A 20142-nucleotide genomic window follows, 5' to 3' on the forward strand; every position below is an offset into this window, starting at 1 on the left:
ACCACAAAAAGAGATTTCCTCAATCGTAGCCTACAAAAGAGAAATCCTTTTTGTCTTCTCTCTTCCAGATTAAATGTCATACTTTTAGATGAAGGTCCACCCAAGAGAGACTCACACTACAGTAACGTTGCCTTTAAGCTGTAAAAATGAACCATGCTACAACACTGCTACACTACTACAAGTTGTCAAGCTTTTACACTTTGCACTTACTTTTTGCTATTATACTTTTTTATTTTTTTTTACACTTTCCTAAAACTAATAAAGTATTTTAATCACTATCTATTTTGTACTGTGTGATTTATTAAGTACAATAGGTTGAATAATGCCAATGGAACGCATATTTTATTTTTACTTTACATTTACTACAAATATTTTACTGTACATTTAATTGTACTTAAAAGTAGATACAGAACAAATACATCGTAGCTTTGTACCACTTAAAGTGAATTGTCATTCTTCCCATAGGGGCGGCAGGGTAGCCTAGTGGTTAGAGCTTTGGACTAGTTGAAATTAAGAATTTGTTCTAAACTGACTTGCCGAGTTAAATAAAGGTAAACTAAAAATAGCTTTAATACTGAGTACACCATATTCTGTCATTAGTAAAAACCTGCAACAACTTAGAGAAAGGATAGTAACTTGACTACTATTTAATTCCAAATACTGGAGGCTGCATGAAAAACCAAGGCAAGATTACTGCATCATTATAACCATAGCAACAACATATTCACGTTCTTCCTTCCGTGTTTAACAGGAGTTGAATACTACCGGATTTGAGTGAATTAGTGTCAGTGTTTTTGTCTCAACCTACTGTATATTGTTTGTTCAACGTACAGCATCACATTACTATTTCATACAAAGTGTGTTATTTTCAGGGCTAATTATACATGGTCTGTTCCTGTCATTGTGGCTGTGATAGACTGATCCCAGTCCAGCCCAGGAAAACAGATCTGACTTCCCTGCGTGTCAACTGTCACAGTATATCAAGCGCGGATAGGCCGATTACCAGGAAGTAGTGTGTGGGCGAAGGCCCCTATAGGCTGAAGACAGGAAATGGGAGGGCAGTTGAAGATTTGAACAGAGAAGAACAGGAACATTGTCAGGCTTGCCTGTCAACCTGTCTTTCGGTCGGTCTGTCTACCCAGCAGACGGTCTGTTTGTCAGTCTGTTTGTTGGGTTGATTGCCTAGCCGTCTGTATAGCCAGCAGACGGTCTGTTTGTCAGTCTGTTTGTTGGGTTGATTGCCTAGCCGTCTGTATAGCCAGCAGACGGTCTGTTTGTCAGTCTGTTTGTTGGGTTGATTGTCTAGCTGTCTGTCTACCCAGCAGACGGTCTGTTTGTCAGTCTGTTTGTTGGGTTGATTGTCTAGCTGTCTGTCTACCCAGCAGACGGTCTGTTTGTCAGTCTGTTTGTTGGGTTGATTGTCTAGCCGTCTGTCTAGCCTTCTAGGTCATCAAAGGGAACATAAAACTTGACATAGGAATAGGATCTGACTAAAAATAATTGAATAAGTTATAGACACATTGCCCTTTATGGTTGTGAGGTCTGGGGTCCGCTCACCAAGCAATAATTCACTAAATGGAAGAGATGCCCACACATTTCACCACAAAGTCCTCACTTACAGAGAGAAGATCCTAGAGAAGAGTCCCTTCAGCCAGCTATTTCTGGGACTGTTCACACACAGAAACACAAACAGACCCCACAGAGCCCCAGGACAGCAACACCATTAGACCCAACCAAATCATGAGAAAACTAAAAAATAACTATTTGACACTGGAAAGAATCAACCACAAATTGGAGCAAACTAGAATGCTATTTGGCCCTAAACAGAGAGTACACAGTGACAGAATACCTGACCACTGTGATTGACCCAAACTTAACAAAATCCTTGACTATGTACAGACTCAGTTATCCTAGACTTGCTATTGAGAAAGGCCGCCGTAGGCAGACCTTTCTCTCAAGAGAAAACAGGCTATGTTCACACTGCCCACAAAATGAGGTGGAAACTGAGCTGCACTTCCTAACCTCCTGCCAAATGACCATATTAGAGACACATATTTCCCACAGATCACACAGATCCACAAAGAATTTGAAAACAAATTATACATGAATAAACTCCCATATCTGTTAGGCGAAATACCGCAGTGTGCGAACACAGCAGAAAGATTTGTGGCCTGTTGCCATTACAAAAGGGCACCCAATATTTATCTGTCTAGACAAAAGGAGACAAAACCAGACTGCTCTGTCCAGTACAAAACACCAAACACACCAGTTAAACCAACCACAGTGCACAAGCTTTGACATGTTAATTTCATGTTTCCATGTTTCAATTCACCCGTCAATAAACCCATTCACCTCTCTCTTATTTTAATACCACCAGTTATTGTTACGTGAGGCTCTCCTGCTAGAAATACACAACTTTTTGTTGTGAGAGGCACGTCTGTCTGTCGGGATGTCTGTTGGGATGTTTGTCGGGTCGATCTGTCGGACTTTGTCTGTTTGTCTGTCTAGCTAGCCATCTGTGTCTGTTTGTTCGTCTGTCCAGCCTTCTGTCTGTCCAGCTGTCTTTCTGTCCAGCCGTCTGCCTGCCTGTCCAGCCATCTGCCTGTGTGTCTATCCATCTGTCTGTCAGGCTGTCTTTCTGTCGTCTGTCTGCCAGGCCTGTCAGACTGTCTTTCTGTCGTCTGTCTGCCAGCCAGTCTGTCTGTCTATCCAGCCGTCTGTCTGTCTGTCTGTCTGTCTGTCTGTCTGTCTGTCTGTCTGTCTGTCTGTCTGTCTGTCTGTCTGTCTGTCTGTCTGTCTGTCTGTCTGTCTGTCTGTCTGTCTGTCTGTCTGTCTGTCTGTCAGGTTGTCTGTTTGTTGGGTTGATTGTCTAGCCGTCTGTCTAGCCGTTGGTCTGTCAGGCTCTCTAGCTGTCTGTCTAGCTGTCTGTTTGTATGTTTAGCCGCCCGGCTGTCTGCCTGTCTGTCTGTCCTGTCATCTACTTGTCTGTCTAGCCTCCTTCCTTTCTGTCGGACTGTCTGCCTGTCTGTCTAGCTCTTTTCCTGTCTGTCTAGTTGTCTGCCTGTCTGTCTAGCTGTCTGTTTTGTCTGTCTAGCCATCTCTGTCAGGCTGTCTGTCTGTTGGGCTGTCTATCTGTCAGGCTGTTTGTTGGGCTGTCTGTCAGGCTGTCTGTCTAGCCGTCTGTCTAGCCGTTGGTCTGTCAGGCTCTCTAGTTGTCTGTCTAGCTGTCTGTTTGTATGTTTAGCCGCCCGGCTGTCTGCCTGCCTGTCTGTCCTGTCATCTACTTGTCTGTCTAGCCTCCTTCCTTTCTGTCGGACTGTCTGCCTGTTGGGCTGTCTATCTGTCAGGCTGTTTGTTGGGCTGTCTGTCAGGCTGTCTGTCTGTTGTGCTGACTGTCTGTCAGGCTGTCTGTCAGGCTGTCTGTCTGTTGTGCTGACTGTCTGTCAGGCTGCCTGTCGGCTGTCTGTCAGGCTGTCTGCCTGCCTGTCTGTTGGGCTGTCTGTCTGTCGGGCTGTCTGTTGGGCTGTCTGTCTGTCTGTCAGGCTGTCTGCCTGTCTGTCTGTTGGGCTGTCTGTTGGGCTGTCTGTTGTGCTGACTGTCTGTCAGGCTGTCTGCCTGCCTGTCTGTTGGGCTGTCTGTTGGGCTGTCTGTCTGTCGGGCTGTCTGTCAATAGTACTTTACAGGAGCTGCTCATGAGGACTGTTAATGCAACCGGATCATGCACTTTCAGATGCAACACCACTATTCACAGTAACACCCTCACCTCTCCCTCCCTCTATCTCTCTCTTTCTCATGTTATCACTCCTTCCCTCTCTCGCTCTTATGGTCTCTTTCCCTCCATTCTCCCTCTCTCTCATCTCCCTCCCCATCCGTTCTCTCTCTCTCACACCTCCATCCTCTCTCTTTCTCTCACCCCATTCTCCCTCTCTCTCATCTCCCTCCCCATCCGTTCTCTCTCTCTTACACCTCCATCCTCTCTCTTTCTCTCACCCCATTCTCTCTCTCTCTTTCTCCTTGATGAGGACCAGTCATCACTTGTTCCCCTCCACTGTTCTTCCCTACTGCGTTACAGCTACAGTCTGTCTGAATGATTCTAACTCTAATGTAATGAATAGAGATTTAATGGCCCGTCCCAGGGAAACATCGCCACGGTCACTATCACATTCACTCAAATCACTTTTTAATTGGCCAAAAATTAGATGTGAATAAATATATTTGGTAATGGAGTGAGACTGAATACACTACGACGCTGTAGCTAATGCCAACGCCTTAGATCAATGGGGCATAGTCTGGTGCCTTGAGTTTTGGCCAGGAAAAACTCTGGGCTAGAGTTTTGGGTTATAAAGAAAGGCCTGGAGTTTTTCCTGGTTAGTGTTACGTGGTAAGGAACAACTCAGGGCACTAGATATGATGTATCCATCTACACATGGTCTCTCCCTCTCTATTTATCTCTCTCATTCTCTCTCTCTCTCTCTGGCACCTGGCTCCGCTTCTCTGCAGGCACACACATCCTCTTCTCCTCTCCTCATCCTCTCCTCCTCTCCTCATCCTCTTCTCCTCTCCTCATCCTCTCCTCCTCTCTCAAATCTAGGACAGCCACAGTTTGAGAAGGTAAAAACCATGAAAGACAAATGAAAGGCTTCTCATTGGCAAAAAGATCAGAGGGAATTCATCTTAATCTGATCTATCTAGTTGTAGAATGTATAGCCACACTGATCTGGAGACTAACCTCTTCAATTGTTATGAGTCATGGAGAGTATCATATTTCATACTAAATACTATATGTCAGCCATTTTATCATGACTTTGTCAGATCTTCATAGTTTCTATAGTACAGTATAGTACAGAACTGCATGCAGTGTGAAGTCACTCAGGACATGTTATAGAGAGGCAGAACACAACATTCAGTAACTCCTCCACCTCTATCTGATTCCAACACAGCTAGGGGACTGGTGATGGGCCTTCTTCTTGGGACAACCAATCAGGTTTCCACTGGTGTACAAATTCTTCCTGGTGAAGTGAACACAGTGAATACGATATGTTTATATCTAATCTCTCTGTTTCTCACTCACTCTCTCTCTCTCTTCCACCCTCTTTCCCCCTCTTTCTTTCTCCCTTCTCTCTCTTTCTCCCTCTCTCTCTCGCTCCCCTCTCACTTCCTCCCTCTCTCTCCTCTCTCTTTCTCCTCTCTCTCTTTTTCCCTCTCCCTCTCACTCCCCCTCTCTCTCTTCCTCCCTCTCTCTCCTCTCTCTCTCTCTCTCTCTCTCTCTCTCTCTCTCTCTTACTCTCCCTCTATCTCTTTCTCTGTCTCTTTCTCTCAGATATTTCAGAGATGGAGTCCTACCATTCATACTCTCCCCAGGAGGACAGGAGATCTCGCCACTCTGACCTCTCCTCCCATTCCTCTAATGAGAGAGACTACCCCAGGTAGGATGGAGGGAGGGAGGGAGGTGTAGTAGTTTTATAATAGATAGAGATGGAGAGAGATCATTTAACCTGTCCGTTGAGGAGTGGATGGATATGAGAAGAGGAGAACACAGATACAGTGTACCTCAGTCAGAAATATTATGAAAGTTGTTACTGTACTGTGTAATAAATAATACACTACATTCTTAGTGTGGATGACTGAGTGGAGGGAGTGGATGGATGGATGGATGATGGATGACTGAGTGGAGGGAGTGGATGGATGGATGGATGATGGATGACTGAGTGGAGGGAGTGGATGGATGGATAGATAGATGATGGATGACTGAGTGGATGGATGGATGGAAATATGTGAGATTAGTTACAGGAGGTGAGCTACAATATAGGACATGTAGAGGTACTGTTCCAATATTATTCCAGTATACTGAAGGTACTGTTCCAGTATTGTTCCAGTATAGGACAGGTAAAGGTACTGTTCCAGTATTGTTCCAGTATAGGGCAGGTAAAGGTACTGTTCCAGTATTGTTCCAGTATAGGGCAGGTAAAGGTACTGTTCCAGTATTGTTCCAGTATAGGGCAGGTAAAGGTACTGTTCCAGTATTGTTCCAGTATAGGGCAGGTAAAGGTACTGTTCCAGTATTGTTCCAGTATAGGGCAGGTAAAGGTACTGTTCCAGTATTGTTCCAGTATAGGGCAGGTAAAGGTACTGTTCCAGTATTGTTCCAGTATAGGACAGGTAAAGGTACTGTTCCAGTATTGTTCCAGTATAGGTCAGGTAAAGGTACTGTTCCAGTATTGTTCCAGTATACTGTTGGTCAGGTAGAGGTACTGTTCCAGTATTGTTCCAGTATACTGTTGGTCAGGTGTAAGGTACTGTTCCAGTATTGTTCCAGTATAGGGCAGGTAAAGGTACTGTTCCAGTATTGTTCCAGTATAGGGCAGGTAAAGGTACTGTTCCAGTATTGTTCCAGTATAGGGCAGGTAAAGGTACAGTATTGTTCCAGTATTGTTCCAGTATTGTTAGAACTGTTGGTCAGGTAAAGGTACTGTTCCAGTATTGTTCCAGTATTTATTGTTCCAGACTGTTGGTCAGGTAAAGGTACTGTTCCAGTATTGTTCCAGTATAGGGCAGGTAAAGGTACTGTTCCAGTATTGTTCCAGTATACTGTTGGTCAGGTAAAGGTACTGTTCCAGTATTGTTCCAGTATAGGTCAGGTAGATTTATTGTTCCAGTATACTGTTGGTCAGGTAGAGGTATTGTTCCAGTATACTGTTGGTCAGGTAAAGGTACTGTTCCAGTATTGTTCCAGTATAGGTCAGGTAGAGGTATTGTTCCAGTATACTGTTGGTCAGGTAGAGGTACTGTTCCAGTATTGTTCCAGTATACTGTTGGTCAGGTGTAAGGTACTGTTCCAGTATTGTTCCAGTATACTGTTGGTCAGGTGTAAGGTACTGTTCCAGTATTGTTCCAGTATACAGGTAGAGGTATTGTTCCAGTATTGTTCCTGTGTCCAACCTGTCCAGTGTGTCCTTTCCCACCCAGACCTCTAACCAGCCTGGAAGACTCTCCAAGGGTAGCCAAGATGTCTGCCATGGCCTCACCTTTCAGGGTTCCCCCGCTACAGGACACCCCCGCCCCGGGCCCTGCCACCCTGGAGTCAGAGGGTCCGCCACGCCTCGACGAACCACCAGGTACCCACAATGCATATTTTACCCACATTGCAATGCATCAAGAACAACTGGCCTCAAATCCTACCTAGGCCCTGTTTAAATGTAATCTTATAACATTAGTACCCAGATTTTTAGACTACTGCTTTTCAACCTGACATGGGGCGGCAGGGTAGCCTAGTGGTTAGAGCGTTGGACTAGTAACCCGGAATGTTGCAAGTTCAAATCCCCGAGCTGACAAGGTACAAATCTGTCGTTCTGCCCCTGAGCAGGCAGTTAACCCACTGTTCCTAGGCTGTCATTGAAAATAAGAATTTGTTCTTAACTGACTTGCCTAGTAAAATAAAGGTAAAATAAAAAAATACAAATAAATAAATTGTCCTTCAGTGGATGAGTATGTAGCCAACGAGCCAATGAGAACTCACCCATCACTATTTGTTTCAATGTGTTAATGCATATATGTGTTTGTTGTTTTCCAGCGTCAGCAAAGACCACTCCTAAGATTCTGCTACGCCCCAGCCCAGAGGAGGAAGAGCTCTACGGGTGAGTAAGATCACAGCCCGGAGGAGGAAGAGCTCTACGGGTGAGTAAGATCACAGCCCAGAGGAGGAAGAGCTCTACGGGTGAGTAAGATCACAGCCCAGAGGAGGAAGAGCTCTACGGGTGAGTAAGATCACAGCCCAGAGGAGGAAGAGCTCTACGGGTGAGTAAGATCACAGCCCAGAGGAGGAAGAGCTCTACGGGTGAGTAAGATCACAGCCCAGAGGAGGAAGAGCTCTACGGGTGAGTAAGATCACAGCCCAGAGGAGGAAGAGCTCTACGGGTGAGTAAGATCACAGCCCGGAGGAGGAAGAGCTCTACGGGTGAGTAAGATCACAGCCCGGAGGAGGAAGAGCTCTACGGGTGAGTAAGATCACAGCCCAGAGGAGGAAGAGCTCTACGGGTGAGTAAGATCACAGCCCAGAGGAGGAAGAGCTCTACGGGTGAGTAAGATCACAGCCCAGAGGAGGAAGAGCTCTACGGGTGAGTAAGATCACAGCCCAGAGGAGGAAGAGCTCTACGGGTGAGTAAGATCACAGCCCAGAGGAGGAAGAGCTCTACGGGTGAGTAAGATCACAGCCCAGAGGAGGAAGAGCTCTACGGGTGAGTAAGATCACAGCCCAGAGGAGGAAGAGCTCTACGGGTGAGTAAGATCACAGCCCAGAGGAGGAAGAGCTCTACGGGTGAGTAAGATCACAGCCCAGAGGAGGAAGAGCTCTACGGGTGAGTAAGATCACAGCCCAGAGGAGGAAGAGCTATACGGGTGAGTAAGATCACAGCCCAGAGGAGGAAGAGCTCTACGGGTGAGTAAGATCACAGCCCAGAGGAGGAAGAGCTCTACGGGTGAGTAAGATCACAGCCCAGAGTTATACTGAAACAAGAAACCCTGACCTGACTGTTTAGTAAAGGTTACATATGGAAAAGGAAGAAGGGCAGGAGAAAGAAAGGAGTGATAGTGTTCCTCTAGACTTTTAATTTGACTGAACCTTTATTTAACTAGGCAAGTCAGTTAACATCTTTGTCGTCAATCTTTGTTTAAATAAATACAAATTCTTAAGACCGTCATGGTACTAATATTTGCTTCAGATCAGATGTAAACTCAGCAAAAAAAAGAAACTTCCCTTTTTCAGGACCCTGTCTTTCAAAGATAATTCGTAAAAATCTGAATAACTTCACAGGTCTTCATTGTAAAGGGTTTAAACACTGTTTCCCATGCAATTAATGAACCATAAACAATTAATGAACATGCACCTGTGGAACGGTCGTTAAGACACTAACAGCTTACAGACGGTAGGCAATTAAGGTCACAGTTAAGAAAACTTAGGACACTAAAGAGGCTTTTCTACTGATTCTGAAAAACACTAAAATAAAGATGCCCAGGGTCCCTGCTCATCTGTGTGAACGTGCCTTAGGCATGCTGCAAGGAGGCATGAGGACTGCAGATGTGGCCAGGGTAATAAATTGCAATGTCCGTACTGTGAGAGGCCTAAGACAGCGCTACAGAAAGACAGGACGGACAGCTGACCATCCTCGCAGTGGCAGAGCACGTGTAACAACACCTGCACAGGATCGGTACATCCGAACATCATATCTGCAGGACAGATACAGGATGGCAGCAACAACTGCCCGGGTTACACCAGGAACGCACAATCCATCCATCATTGCTCAGACTGTTCGCAATAGGCTGAGAGAGGCTGGACTGAGGGCTTGTAGGCCTGTTGTAAGGCAGGTCCTCGGCAAATAAAAGAGAGCCGCACACTCTAGGAGCTCAGATGCAAAAATGTAATTACCAACGTTTCGACAGCCAAGCTGTTCTTCATCAGGGTGTAATCACAAACACTGCGGGATGACTTGTTTATATAGTGTCAAAACACACAGGTGTCTGTAATCATGGCCAAGAGTGGCCTAATATCATTGGTTAATTATCAGATATTAAAATGCCATACAAAAAAACAGCATACAAACAACAATAATATAATAATAATATATGCCATTTAGCAGACGCTTTTATCCAAAGCGACTTACAGTCATGTGTGCATACATTCTACGTATGGGTGGTCCCGGGGATCGAACCCACTACCCTGGCGTTACAAGCGCCATGCTCTACCAACTGAGCTACACAGGACCACACCAATGTATAGCATACGATCATAGATTAATTTGACTACACAAGCTTACAAACAATTACAATGGCAAAGTCACAATAATCACAAGAATGTCTTCAGATCAAAGTCTACGTTGAGACCAAACAGAGCAAAGGTCTTTAAATTAAAGATCCAGGCAGCCTCTCGTTTTAACAATAAATGATCAAGGTCACCCCCTCTCCTAGGGAGGGTGACATGTTCGATGCCAATTTAACGAAGAGACTAAATCGAGTGGCCTGCAACTGGATACGTAAAGTTTTTACCCCTAATGGTGCTACGATGCTCTGAGATACGTAAGGCAGGTCCTCACCAGACATCACTGGCAACAACGTCGCCTATGGGCACAAATCCACCGTCGCTGCGTTACACCGAGGCGTTACACCGAGGCCTGTACTCTGGAGCGGGATCGATTTGGAGGTGGAGGGTCCGTCATGGTCTGGGGCGGTGTGTCACAGCATCATCGGACTGAGTTTGTTGTCATTGCAGGCAATCTCAACGCTGTGTGTTACAGGGAAGACATCCTCCTCCCTCATGCGGTACCCTTCCTGCAGGCTCATCCTGACATGACCCTCCAGCATGACAATGACACCAGACAAACTGCTCACACTGTGCGTGATTTCCTGCAAGACAGGAATGTCAGTGTTCTGCCATGGCCAGCGAAGAGCCAGGATCTCAATCCCATTAAACATGTCTGGGACCGGTTGGATAGGAGGGTGAGGGCTAGGGCCATTCCTCCCAGAAATATCCGGGAACTTGCAGCTGCCTTGGTGGAAGAGTGGGGTAACATCTCACAGCAAGAACTGCCAAATCTGGTGCAGTCCATGAGGAGGAGATGCACTGCAGTACTTAATTGCAGCTGGTGGCCACATCAGATATTGACTGTTACTTTAGATTTTGACCCCCCCCCTTTGTTCAGGGAGACATTATTCCATTTCTGTTAGTCACATGTCTGTGGAACTTGTTCAGTTTATGTCTCAGTTGTTGAATCTTATGTTCATACAAATATTTACACACGTTAAGTTTGCTGAAAATAAACACAGTTGACAGTGAGAGGACGTTTCTTTTTATGCTGAGTTTATGTCCTTAAACCGATTATTTAAAAACCATGCACAGAAGAAGTTATAATGATAGTTTTGTTGCTCTCGGCAGCCTGCTATACTCCAGTCGGCCTTCAACTTGAATTACTCAATGAGTTTTATTTATTATTTAATAACTAGGCAAGCCAGTTAAGAACAAATTATTATTTCCAATGACGGCCTACCAAAAGGCTTCCTGCGGGGACGGGGGGCTGGGTTCAAATAAAAGATGTTGGACAAAACACACATCACGACAAGAGAGACAACACTACATATAGAGAAACCTAAGACAGCAACACAACATGGCAGCACAGCATGGCAGAAACACATGACAACACAGCATGACAACAACACATGACAACACAACATGGCAGAAACACATGACAACACAGCATGACAACAACATATGACAACACAGCATGACAACAACACATGACAACACAACATGGCAGAAACACATGACAACACAACATGGCAGAAACACATGACAACACAGCATGGCAGAAACACATGACAACACAGCATGACAACAACATATGACAACACAGCATGACAACAACATATGACAACACAGCATGGTAGCAACACCACATGAGAACATAGCATGGTAGCAACACATGACAACACAGCATGGTAGCAACAACACATGACAACAACATGGCAGCAACACATGACAACACATGTAGCTCAGACAGAGCATGGCGCAGCAGTGGGTTGACGGGACCACCCATACGTAGAATGTATGCACACATGACTGTAAGTCGCTTTGGATAAAAGCGTCTGCTAAATGGCATTTATTATTATTATTATTATTTATTACAGCATGGTAGCAACACATGACAACACAGCATGGCAGAAACACATGACAACACAGCATGACAACAACACATGACAACACAGCATGACAACAACACATGACAACACAGCATGGCAGAAACACATGACAACACAGCATGACAACAACATATGACAACACAGCACGGTAGCAACACCACATGACAACACTGCATGGTAGCAACACATGACAACACAGCATGACAACAACACATGACAACACAGCATGGCAGAAACACATGACAACACAGCATGGTAGCAACACATGACAGCACAGCATGGCAGCAACACATGACAACACATCATGGTAGCAACACATGACAACCCAGCATAGTAGCAACACATGACAACACATCATGGTAGCAACACATGACAACATATCATGGTAGCAACACCACATGACAACACAGCATGGCAACACATGATAAACAACATGCAGCAACACATGACAACACAGCATGGTAGCAACACATGATAACACAACATGGCAGCAAACATGATAACATATCATGGTACAACACATGACAACACATCATGGTAGCAACACATGACAACATATCATGGTAGCAACACATGACAACAGCATGGCAGCAACACATGACAACCCAGCATGGTAGCAACACATGACAACCCAGCATGGTATCAACACATGACAACCCAGCATGGTAGCAACACATGACAACACATCATGGTAGCAACACATGACAGCACAGCATGGCAGCAACACATCATGGTAGCAACACATGACAGCACAGCATGGCAGCAACACATCATGGTAGTCGCTCTGGATAAGAGCGTCTGCTAAATGACTTAAATGTAATGTAATGTAAATGTAGCAACACATGACAACACAGCATGGCAGCAACACATGACAACACAGCATGGTAGCAACACATCATGGTAGCAACACATTACAACACAGCATGGCAGCAACACATCATGGACTGGATAACTAAATGACTTAAATGTAATGTAATGTAAATGTAGCAACACATGACAACACAGCATGGTAGCAACACCACATGAGAACATAGCATGGTAGCAACACATGACAACACAGCATGGTAGCAACAACACATGACAACAACATGGCAGCAACACATGACAACACAGCATGGTAGCAACACATGACAACACAGCATGGCAGAAACACATGACAACACAGCATGACAACAACACATGACAACACAGCATGGCAGAAACACATGACAACACAGCATGGCAGAAACATATGACAACACAGCATGACAACAACATATGACAACACATGACAACACTGCATGGTAGCAACACATGACAACACAGCATGACAACAACACATGACAACACAGCATGGCAGAAACACATGACAACACAGCATGGTAGCAACACATGACAACACAGCATGGTAGCAACACATGACAGCACAGCATGGCAGCAACACATGACAACACATCATGGTAGCAACACATGACAACACAGCATGGTAGCAACACATGACAACCCAGCATAGTAGCAACACATGACAACACATCATGGTAGCAACACATGACAACATATCATGGTAGCAACACCACATGACAACACAGCAACACATGGCAACACATGATAACACAACATGGCAGCAACACATGACAACACAGCATGGTAGCAACACATGATAACACAACATGGCAGCAACACATGATAACATATCATGGTAGCAACACATGACAACACATCATGGTAGCAACACATGACAACATATCATGGTAGCAACACATGACAACCCAGCATGGCAGCAACACATGACAACCCAGCATGGTAGCAACACATGACAACACAGCATGACAACAACACATGACAACACAGCATGGCAGAAACACATGACAACACAGCATGGTAGCAACACATGACAACACAGCATGGTAGCAACACATGACAGCACAGCATGGCAGCAACACATGACAACACATCATGGTAGCAACACATGACAACACAGCATGGTAGCAACACATGACAACCCAGCATAGTAGCAACACATGACAACACATCATGGTAGCAACACATGACAACATATCATGGTAGCAACACCACATGACAACACAGCAACACATGGCAACACATGATAACACAACATGGCAGCAACACATGACAACACAGCATGGTAGCAACACATGATAACACAACATGGCAGCAACACATGATAACATATCATGGTAGCAACACATGACAACACATCATGGTAGCAACACATGACAACATATCATGGTAGCAACACATGACAACCCAGCATGGCAGCAACACATGACAACCCAGCATGGTAGCAACACATGACAACCCAGCATGGTATCAACACATGACAACCCAGCATGGTAGCAACACATGACAACACATCATGGTAGCAACACATGACAGCACAGCATGGCAGCAACACATCATGGTAGCAACACATGACAGCACAGCATGGCAGCAACACATCATGGTAGTCGCTCTGGATAAGAGCGTCTGCTAAATGACTTAAATGTAATGTAATGTAAATGTAGCAACACATGACAACACAGCATGGCAGCAACACATGACAACACAGCATGGTAGCAACACATCATGGTAGCAACACATTACAACACAGCATGGCAGCAACACATCATGGTAGTCGCTCTGGATAAGAGCGTCTGCTAAATGACTTAAATGTAATGTAATGTAAATGTAGCAACACATGACAACACAGCATGGCAGCAACACACGACAACACAACATGGCAGCAACACATGACAACACAACATGGCAGCAACACATGACAACACAGCATGGCAGCAACACATGACAACAAAGCATGGTAGCAACACATGACAACACAACATGGTAGAAACAACACATGAAAACACAGCATGGTAGCAACAACACATGACAACACAACATGGTAGCAACAACACATGACAACACAGCAGGGTAGCAACAACACATGACAACACAGCATGGTAGCAACACCACATGGTAGCAGCACAGAACATGATACAAACATTATTGTGCACAGACAACAGCACAAAGCGCAAGAAGGTAAAGACAACAATACATCACGTAAAGCAGCCACAACTGTCAGTAAGAGTGTCCATGATTAAGACTTTGAATGAAGAGACAGAGATAAAAACTGTCCAGTTTGAGTGTTTGTTGCAGTGTGTTTATGTGTGTATCTCACCTACTGAGTTGATCCTGCAGGAACCACTTGTAATATTGCCATCCATTCAGGGCTAACACGGTGATGGTGAGTTTCCAGAAGGGGGACAGTGTGGGTCTGAGGCTGGCGGGGGGCAACGATGTGGGCATCTTCATCGCTGGCATCCAGGAGGGCAGTCCTGCCGAGGAGGAGGGCCTACGCATTGGAGACCAGATCATAAAGGTAACGACCTTTGACCTTTGGCACTGTGAACGACCTTGACCGTCTGAATTCAACACAAAACTTGTAAAACCAAAAGCAAAGCAAACATCTGTGAAAGTGAACACAAACTTTCTGAAAGATCTGTTGTGTTGAATCTAGACGTATGTTGTGGAATCTAGTCAGTAAAACAACCCTTCGTTTCCCTGTGTGTGTGTGTGTGTGTGTGTGTGTGTGTGTGTGTGTGTGTGTGTGTGTGTGTGTGTGTGTGTGTGTGTGTGTGTGTGTGTGTGTGTGTGTGTGTGTGTGTGTGTGTGTGTGTGTGTGTGTGTGTGTGTGTGTGTGTGTGTGTGTGTGTGTGTGCAGGTGAATAAGGTAGAGTTCCGAGGCATCGTGAGAGAGGAGGCTGTTCTCTGTCTGCTGGAGATTCCTAAAGGAGAGGACGTCACCATACTGGCCCAGAGTAAACCTGATGGTGAGGCTTTACACACTTCAACATTCTGTTTCACAGTGTTCTAGAGTCTTACAGGGCATGTTGGTGTTCTAGAGTCTTACACAGCAGCATTCTAGAGTCTTACAGGGCATGTCAGTGTTCTAGAGTCTTACACAGCAGTGTTCTAGAGTCTTACAGGGCATGTCAGTGTTCTAGTGTCATGCAGGTGAAAGAGGACCCAAAAGCGACTTGGCGAAAACAGAGTCTTTAATCCAGTAAAGTAAATACAAACAAAAAACACAACTTTCACTCGAAATGACGAGGACAAACTGGAGACTCGATCTTGAACAGCAGGTGAACAGCAGGTTGCCTCGGGAAGGCACTTGAACCAGACAGACTCAGACACCTGCTCACCACGCAGCATCTGAGGAAAACACGACACGACAGGGCGATACACAAACACAGCACGGTGAATTCTAGACAAGGAACCGACAGGACAGGAACGGAACACAAAGGAAGAAATAGGGACTCTAATCAGGGGAAAGGATCGGGAACAGGTGTGGGAAGACTAAATGATTGATTAGGGGAATAGGAACAGCTGGGAGCAGGAACGGAACGATAGAGAGAAGAGAGAGCGAGAGAGTGAGAGAGGGAGGGGAGAGAGAGGGATAGAAAAAGGGAAAGAACCTAATAAGACCAGCAGAGGGAAACGAATAGAATGGGAAGCACAGGGACAAGACAAGATAATAAATGACAAAACATGACAGTACCCCCCACTCACCGAGCGCCTCCTGGCGCACTCGAGGAGGAATCCTGGCGGCAACGGAGGAAATCATCAATGAGTGAACGGTCCAGCACGTCCCGAGACGGAACCCAACTCCTCTCCTCAGGACCGTAACCCTCCCAATCCACTAAGTATTGGTGACCCCGTCCCGAGAACGCATGTCCATGATCTTATGTACCTTGTAAATAGGTGCGCTCTCGACAAGGACGGGAGGGGGAGGGAAGACGAACGGGGGTGCGAAGAAAGGGCTTAACACAGGAGACATGGAAGACAGGATGGACGCGACGAAGATGTCGCGGAAGAAGCAGTCGCACAGCGACAGGATTGACGACCTGGGAGACACGGAACGGACCAATGAACCGCGGAGTCAACTTACGAGAAGCTGTCGTAAGAGGAAGGTTGCGAGTGGAAAGCCACACTCTCTGGCCGCAACAATACCTTGGACTCTTAATCCTGCGTTTATTGGCGGCTCTCACAGTCTGTGCCCTGTAACGGCAAAGTGCAGACCTCACCCTCCTCCAGGTGCGCTCACAACGTTGGACAAACGCTGAGCGGAGGGAACGCTGGACTCGGCAAGCTGGGATGAGAACAGAGGAGGCTGGTAACCCAGACTACTCTGAAACGGAGATAACCCGGTAGCAGACGAAGGAAGCGAATTGTGAGCGTATTCTGCCCAGGGGAGCTGTTCTGCCCAAGACGCAGGGTTTCTGAAAGAAAGGCTGCGTAGTATGCGACCAATCGTCTGATTGGCCCTCTCTGCTTGACCGTTAGACTGGGGATGAAACCCGGAAGAGAGACTGACGGACGCACCAATCAAACGACAGAACTCCCTCCAAAACTGTGACGTGAATTGCGGGCCTCTGTCTGAAACGGCGTCTAACGGGAGGCCATGAATTCTGAATACATTCTCGATAATGATTTGTGCCGTCTCCTTAGCGGAAGGAAGTTTAGCGAGGGGAATGAAATGTGCCGCCTTAGAGAACCTATCGACAACCGTAAGAATCACAGTCTTCCCCGCAGACAAAGGCAGACCGGTAATGAAGTCTAGGGCGATGTGAGACCATGGTCGAGAAGGAATGGGGAGCGGTCTGAGACGACCGGCAGGAGGAGAGTTACCCGACTTAGTCTGCGCGCAGTCCGAACAAGCAGCCACGAAACGGCGCGTGTCACGCTCCTGAGTCGGCCACCAAAAGCGCTGGCGAATAGACGCAAGAGTGCCTCGAACACCGGGATGACCAGCTAACTTGGCAGAGTGAGCCCACTGAAGAACAGCCAGACGAGTGGAAACAGGAACGAAAAGGAGGTTACTAGGACAAGCGCGGTGACGCAGTGTGCGTGAGTGCTTGCTTAACCTGTCTTTCAATTCCCAGACTGTTAACCCGACAACACGCCCATAAGGAAGAATCCCCTCGGGATCAGTAGAAGCCACAGAAGAACTAAACAGACGGGATAAGGCATCAGGCTTGGTGTTCTTGCTACCCGGACGGTAAGAAATCACAAACTCGAAACGAGCGAAAAACAACGCCCAACGAGCTTGACGGGCATTAAGTCGTTTGGCAGAACGGATGTACTCAAGGTTCTTATGGTCTGTCCAAACGACAAAAGGAACGGTCGCCCCCTCCAACCACTGTCGCCATTCGCCTAGGGCTAAGCGGATGGCGAGCAGTTCACGGTTACCCACATCATAGTTGCGCTCAGATGGCGACAGGCGATGAGAAAAATAAGCGCAAGGATGAACCTTATCGTCAGACTGGAAGCGCTGGGATAGAATGGCTCCCACGCCTACCTCTGAAGCGTCAACCTCGACAATGAATTGTCTAGTGACGTCAGGAGTAACGAGGATAGGAGCGGACGTAAAACGTTCTTTTAGAAGATCAAAAGCTCCCTGGGCGGAACCGGACCACTTAAAACACGTCTTGACAGAAGTAAGAGCTGTGAGAGGGGCAGCAACTTGACCGAAATTACGAATGAAACGCCGATAGAAATTAGCGAAACCTAAAAAGCGCTGCAACTCGACACGTGACCTTGGAACGGGCCAATCACTGACAGCTTGGACCTTAGCGGAATCCATCTGAATGCCTTCAGCGGAAATAACGGAACCGAGAAAAGTAACGGAGGAGACATGAAAAGAGCACTTCTCAGACTTTACGTAGAGACAATTCTCTAAAAGGCGCTGTAGAACACGTCGAACGTGCTGAACATGAATCTCGAGTGACGGAGAAAAAATCAGGATATCGTCAAGATAGACAAAAACAAAGATGTTCAGCATGTCTCTCAGAACATCATTAACTAATGCCTGAAAAACAGCTGGCGCATTGGCGAGACCAAACGGCAGAACCCGGTACTCAAAATGCCCTAACGGAGTGTTAAACGCCATTTTCCACTCGTCCCCCTCTCTGATGCGCACGAGATGGTAAGCGTTACGAAGGTCCAACAGTAAAGCACCTGGCTCCCTGCAGAATCTCGAAGGCTGATGACATAAGGGGAAGCGGATAACGATTCTTAACCGTTATGTCATTCAGCCCTCGATAATCCACGCAGGGCGCAGAGTACCGTCCTTCTTCTTAACAAAAAAGAACCCCGCCCCGGCCGGAGAGGAAGAAGGCACTATGGTACCGGCGTCAAGAGACACAGACAAATAATCCTCGAGAGCCTTACGTTCGGGAGCCGACAGAGAGTATAGTCTACCCCGAGGAGGAGTGGTCCCCGGAAGGAGATCAATACTACAATCATACGACCGGTGAGGAGGAAGGGAGTTGGCTCGGGACCGACTGAAGACCGTGCGCAGATCATGATATTCCTCCGGCACTCCTGTCAAATCGCCAGGTTCCTCCTGAGAAGTAGGGACAGAAGAAACGGGAGGGATGGCAGACATTAAACACTTCACATGACAAGAAACGTTCCAGGATAGGATAGAATTACTAGACCAATTAATAGAAGGATTATGACATACTAGCCAGGGATGACCCAAAACAACAGGTGTAAACGGTGAACGAAAAATCAAAAAAGAAATAGTCTCACTGTGGTTACCAGATACTGTGAGGTTAAAGGTAGTGTCTCAAATCTGATACTGGGAAGATGACTACCATCTAAGGCGAACATGGGCGTAGGCTTCTCTAACTCTCTGAAAGGAATGTCATGTTTCCGAACCCATGCTTCGTCCATGAAACAACCCTCAGCCCCAGAGTCTATCAAGGCACTACATGTAGCACCGAACCGGTCCAGCGTAGATGGACCGACAAAGTAGTACAGGATCTTGATGGAGAGACTTGAGTAGTTGCGCTCACCTGTAGCCCTCCGCTTACAGATGAGCTCTGGCTTTACTGGACATGAATTAACAAAATGTCCAGCAAATCCCAATAGAGGCACAGGCGGTTGGTGATCCTCCGTTCCCTCTCCTTAGTCGAGATGCGAATCCCTCCCAGCTGCATGGGCTCAGACTCTGAGCCAGAGGAGGGAGATGGTTGCGATGCGGAGCAGGGAAACACCGTTGATGCGAGCTCTCTTCCACGAGCCCGGTGACGAAGATCTACCCGTCGTTCTATGCGGATGGCGAGAGCAATCAAAGAGTCCACATCTGAAGGAACCTCCCGGGAGAGAATCTCATCCTTAACCACTGCGTGGAGTCCCTCCAGAAAACGAGCGAGCAGCGCCGGCTCGTTCCACTCACTAGAGGCAGCAAGAGTGCGAAACTCAATAGAATAATCCGTTATGGACCGTTCACCTTGGCATAAGGAAGCCAGGGCCCTAGAAGCCTCCCTACCAAAAACTGAACGGTCAAAAACCCGAATCATCTCCTCTTTAAAGTTCTGGAACTTGTTAGAGCAATCAGCCCTTGCCTCCCAGATAGCTGTGCCCCATTCTCGAGCCCGGCCAGTAAGGAGTGAAATGACGTAAGCAACCCGA

General features: G+C 46.5%; 1 protein-coding gene across 7 annotated transcripts in view; it reads left to right on the top strand.

The window, feature by feature from the left end:
• Positions 1-20142, top strand: part of LOC124036610 (tight junction protein ZO-2-like) — a 268862-nt gene that overhangs the window by 216320 nt on the left and 32400 nt on the right. For all 7 annotated transcript variants that reach the window (XR_006838934.1, XM_046351412.1, XM_046351414.1 and 4 more), the window contains exons 8-12: positions 5321-5426; positions 6967-7115; positions 7571-7634; positions 14893-15043; positions 15386-15494. Coding sequence is in view for 6 of the 7 variants with exons in the window: in XM_046351412.1 (XP_046207368.1) it covers positions 5321-5426; positions 6967-7115; positions 7571-7634; positions 14893-15043; positions 15386-15494 (579 nt within the window). In the remaining variant the exon portion in view is untranslated. The remainder of the gene's footprint in view (positions 1-5320; positions 5427-6966; positions 7116-7570; positions 7635-14892; positions 15044-15385; positions 15495-20142) is intronic.

Source organism: Oncorhynchus gorbuscha, linkage group LG05, assembly GCF_021184085.1.
Source record: "Oncorhynchus gorbuscha isolate QuinsamMale2020 ecotype Even-year linkage group LG05, OgorEven_v1.0, whole genome shotgun sequence".
NCBI lineage: Eukaryota > Metazoa > Chordata > Actinopteri > Salmoniformes > Salmonidae > Oncorhynchus > Oncorhynchus gorbuscha.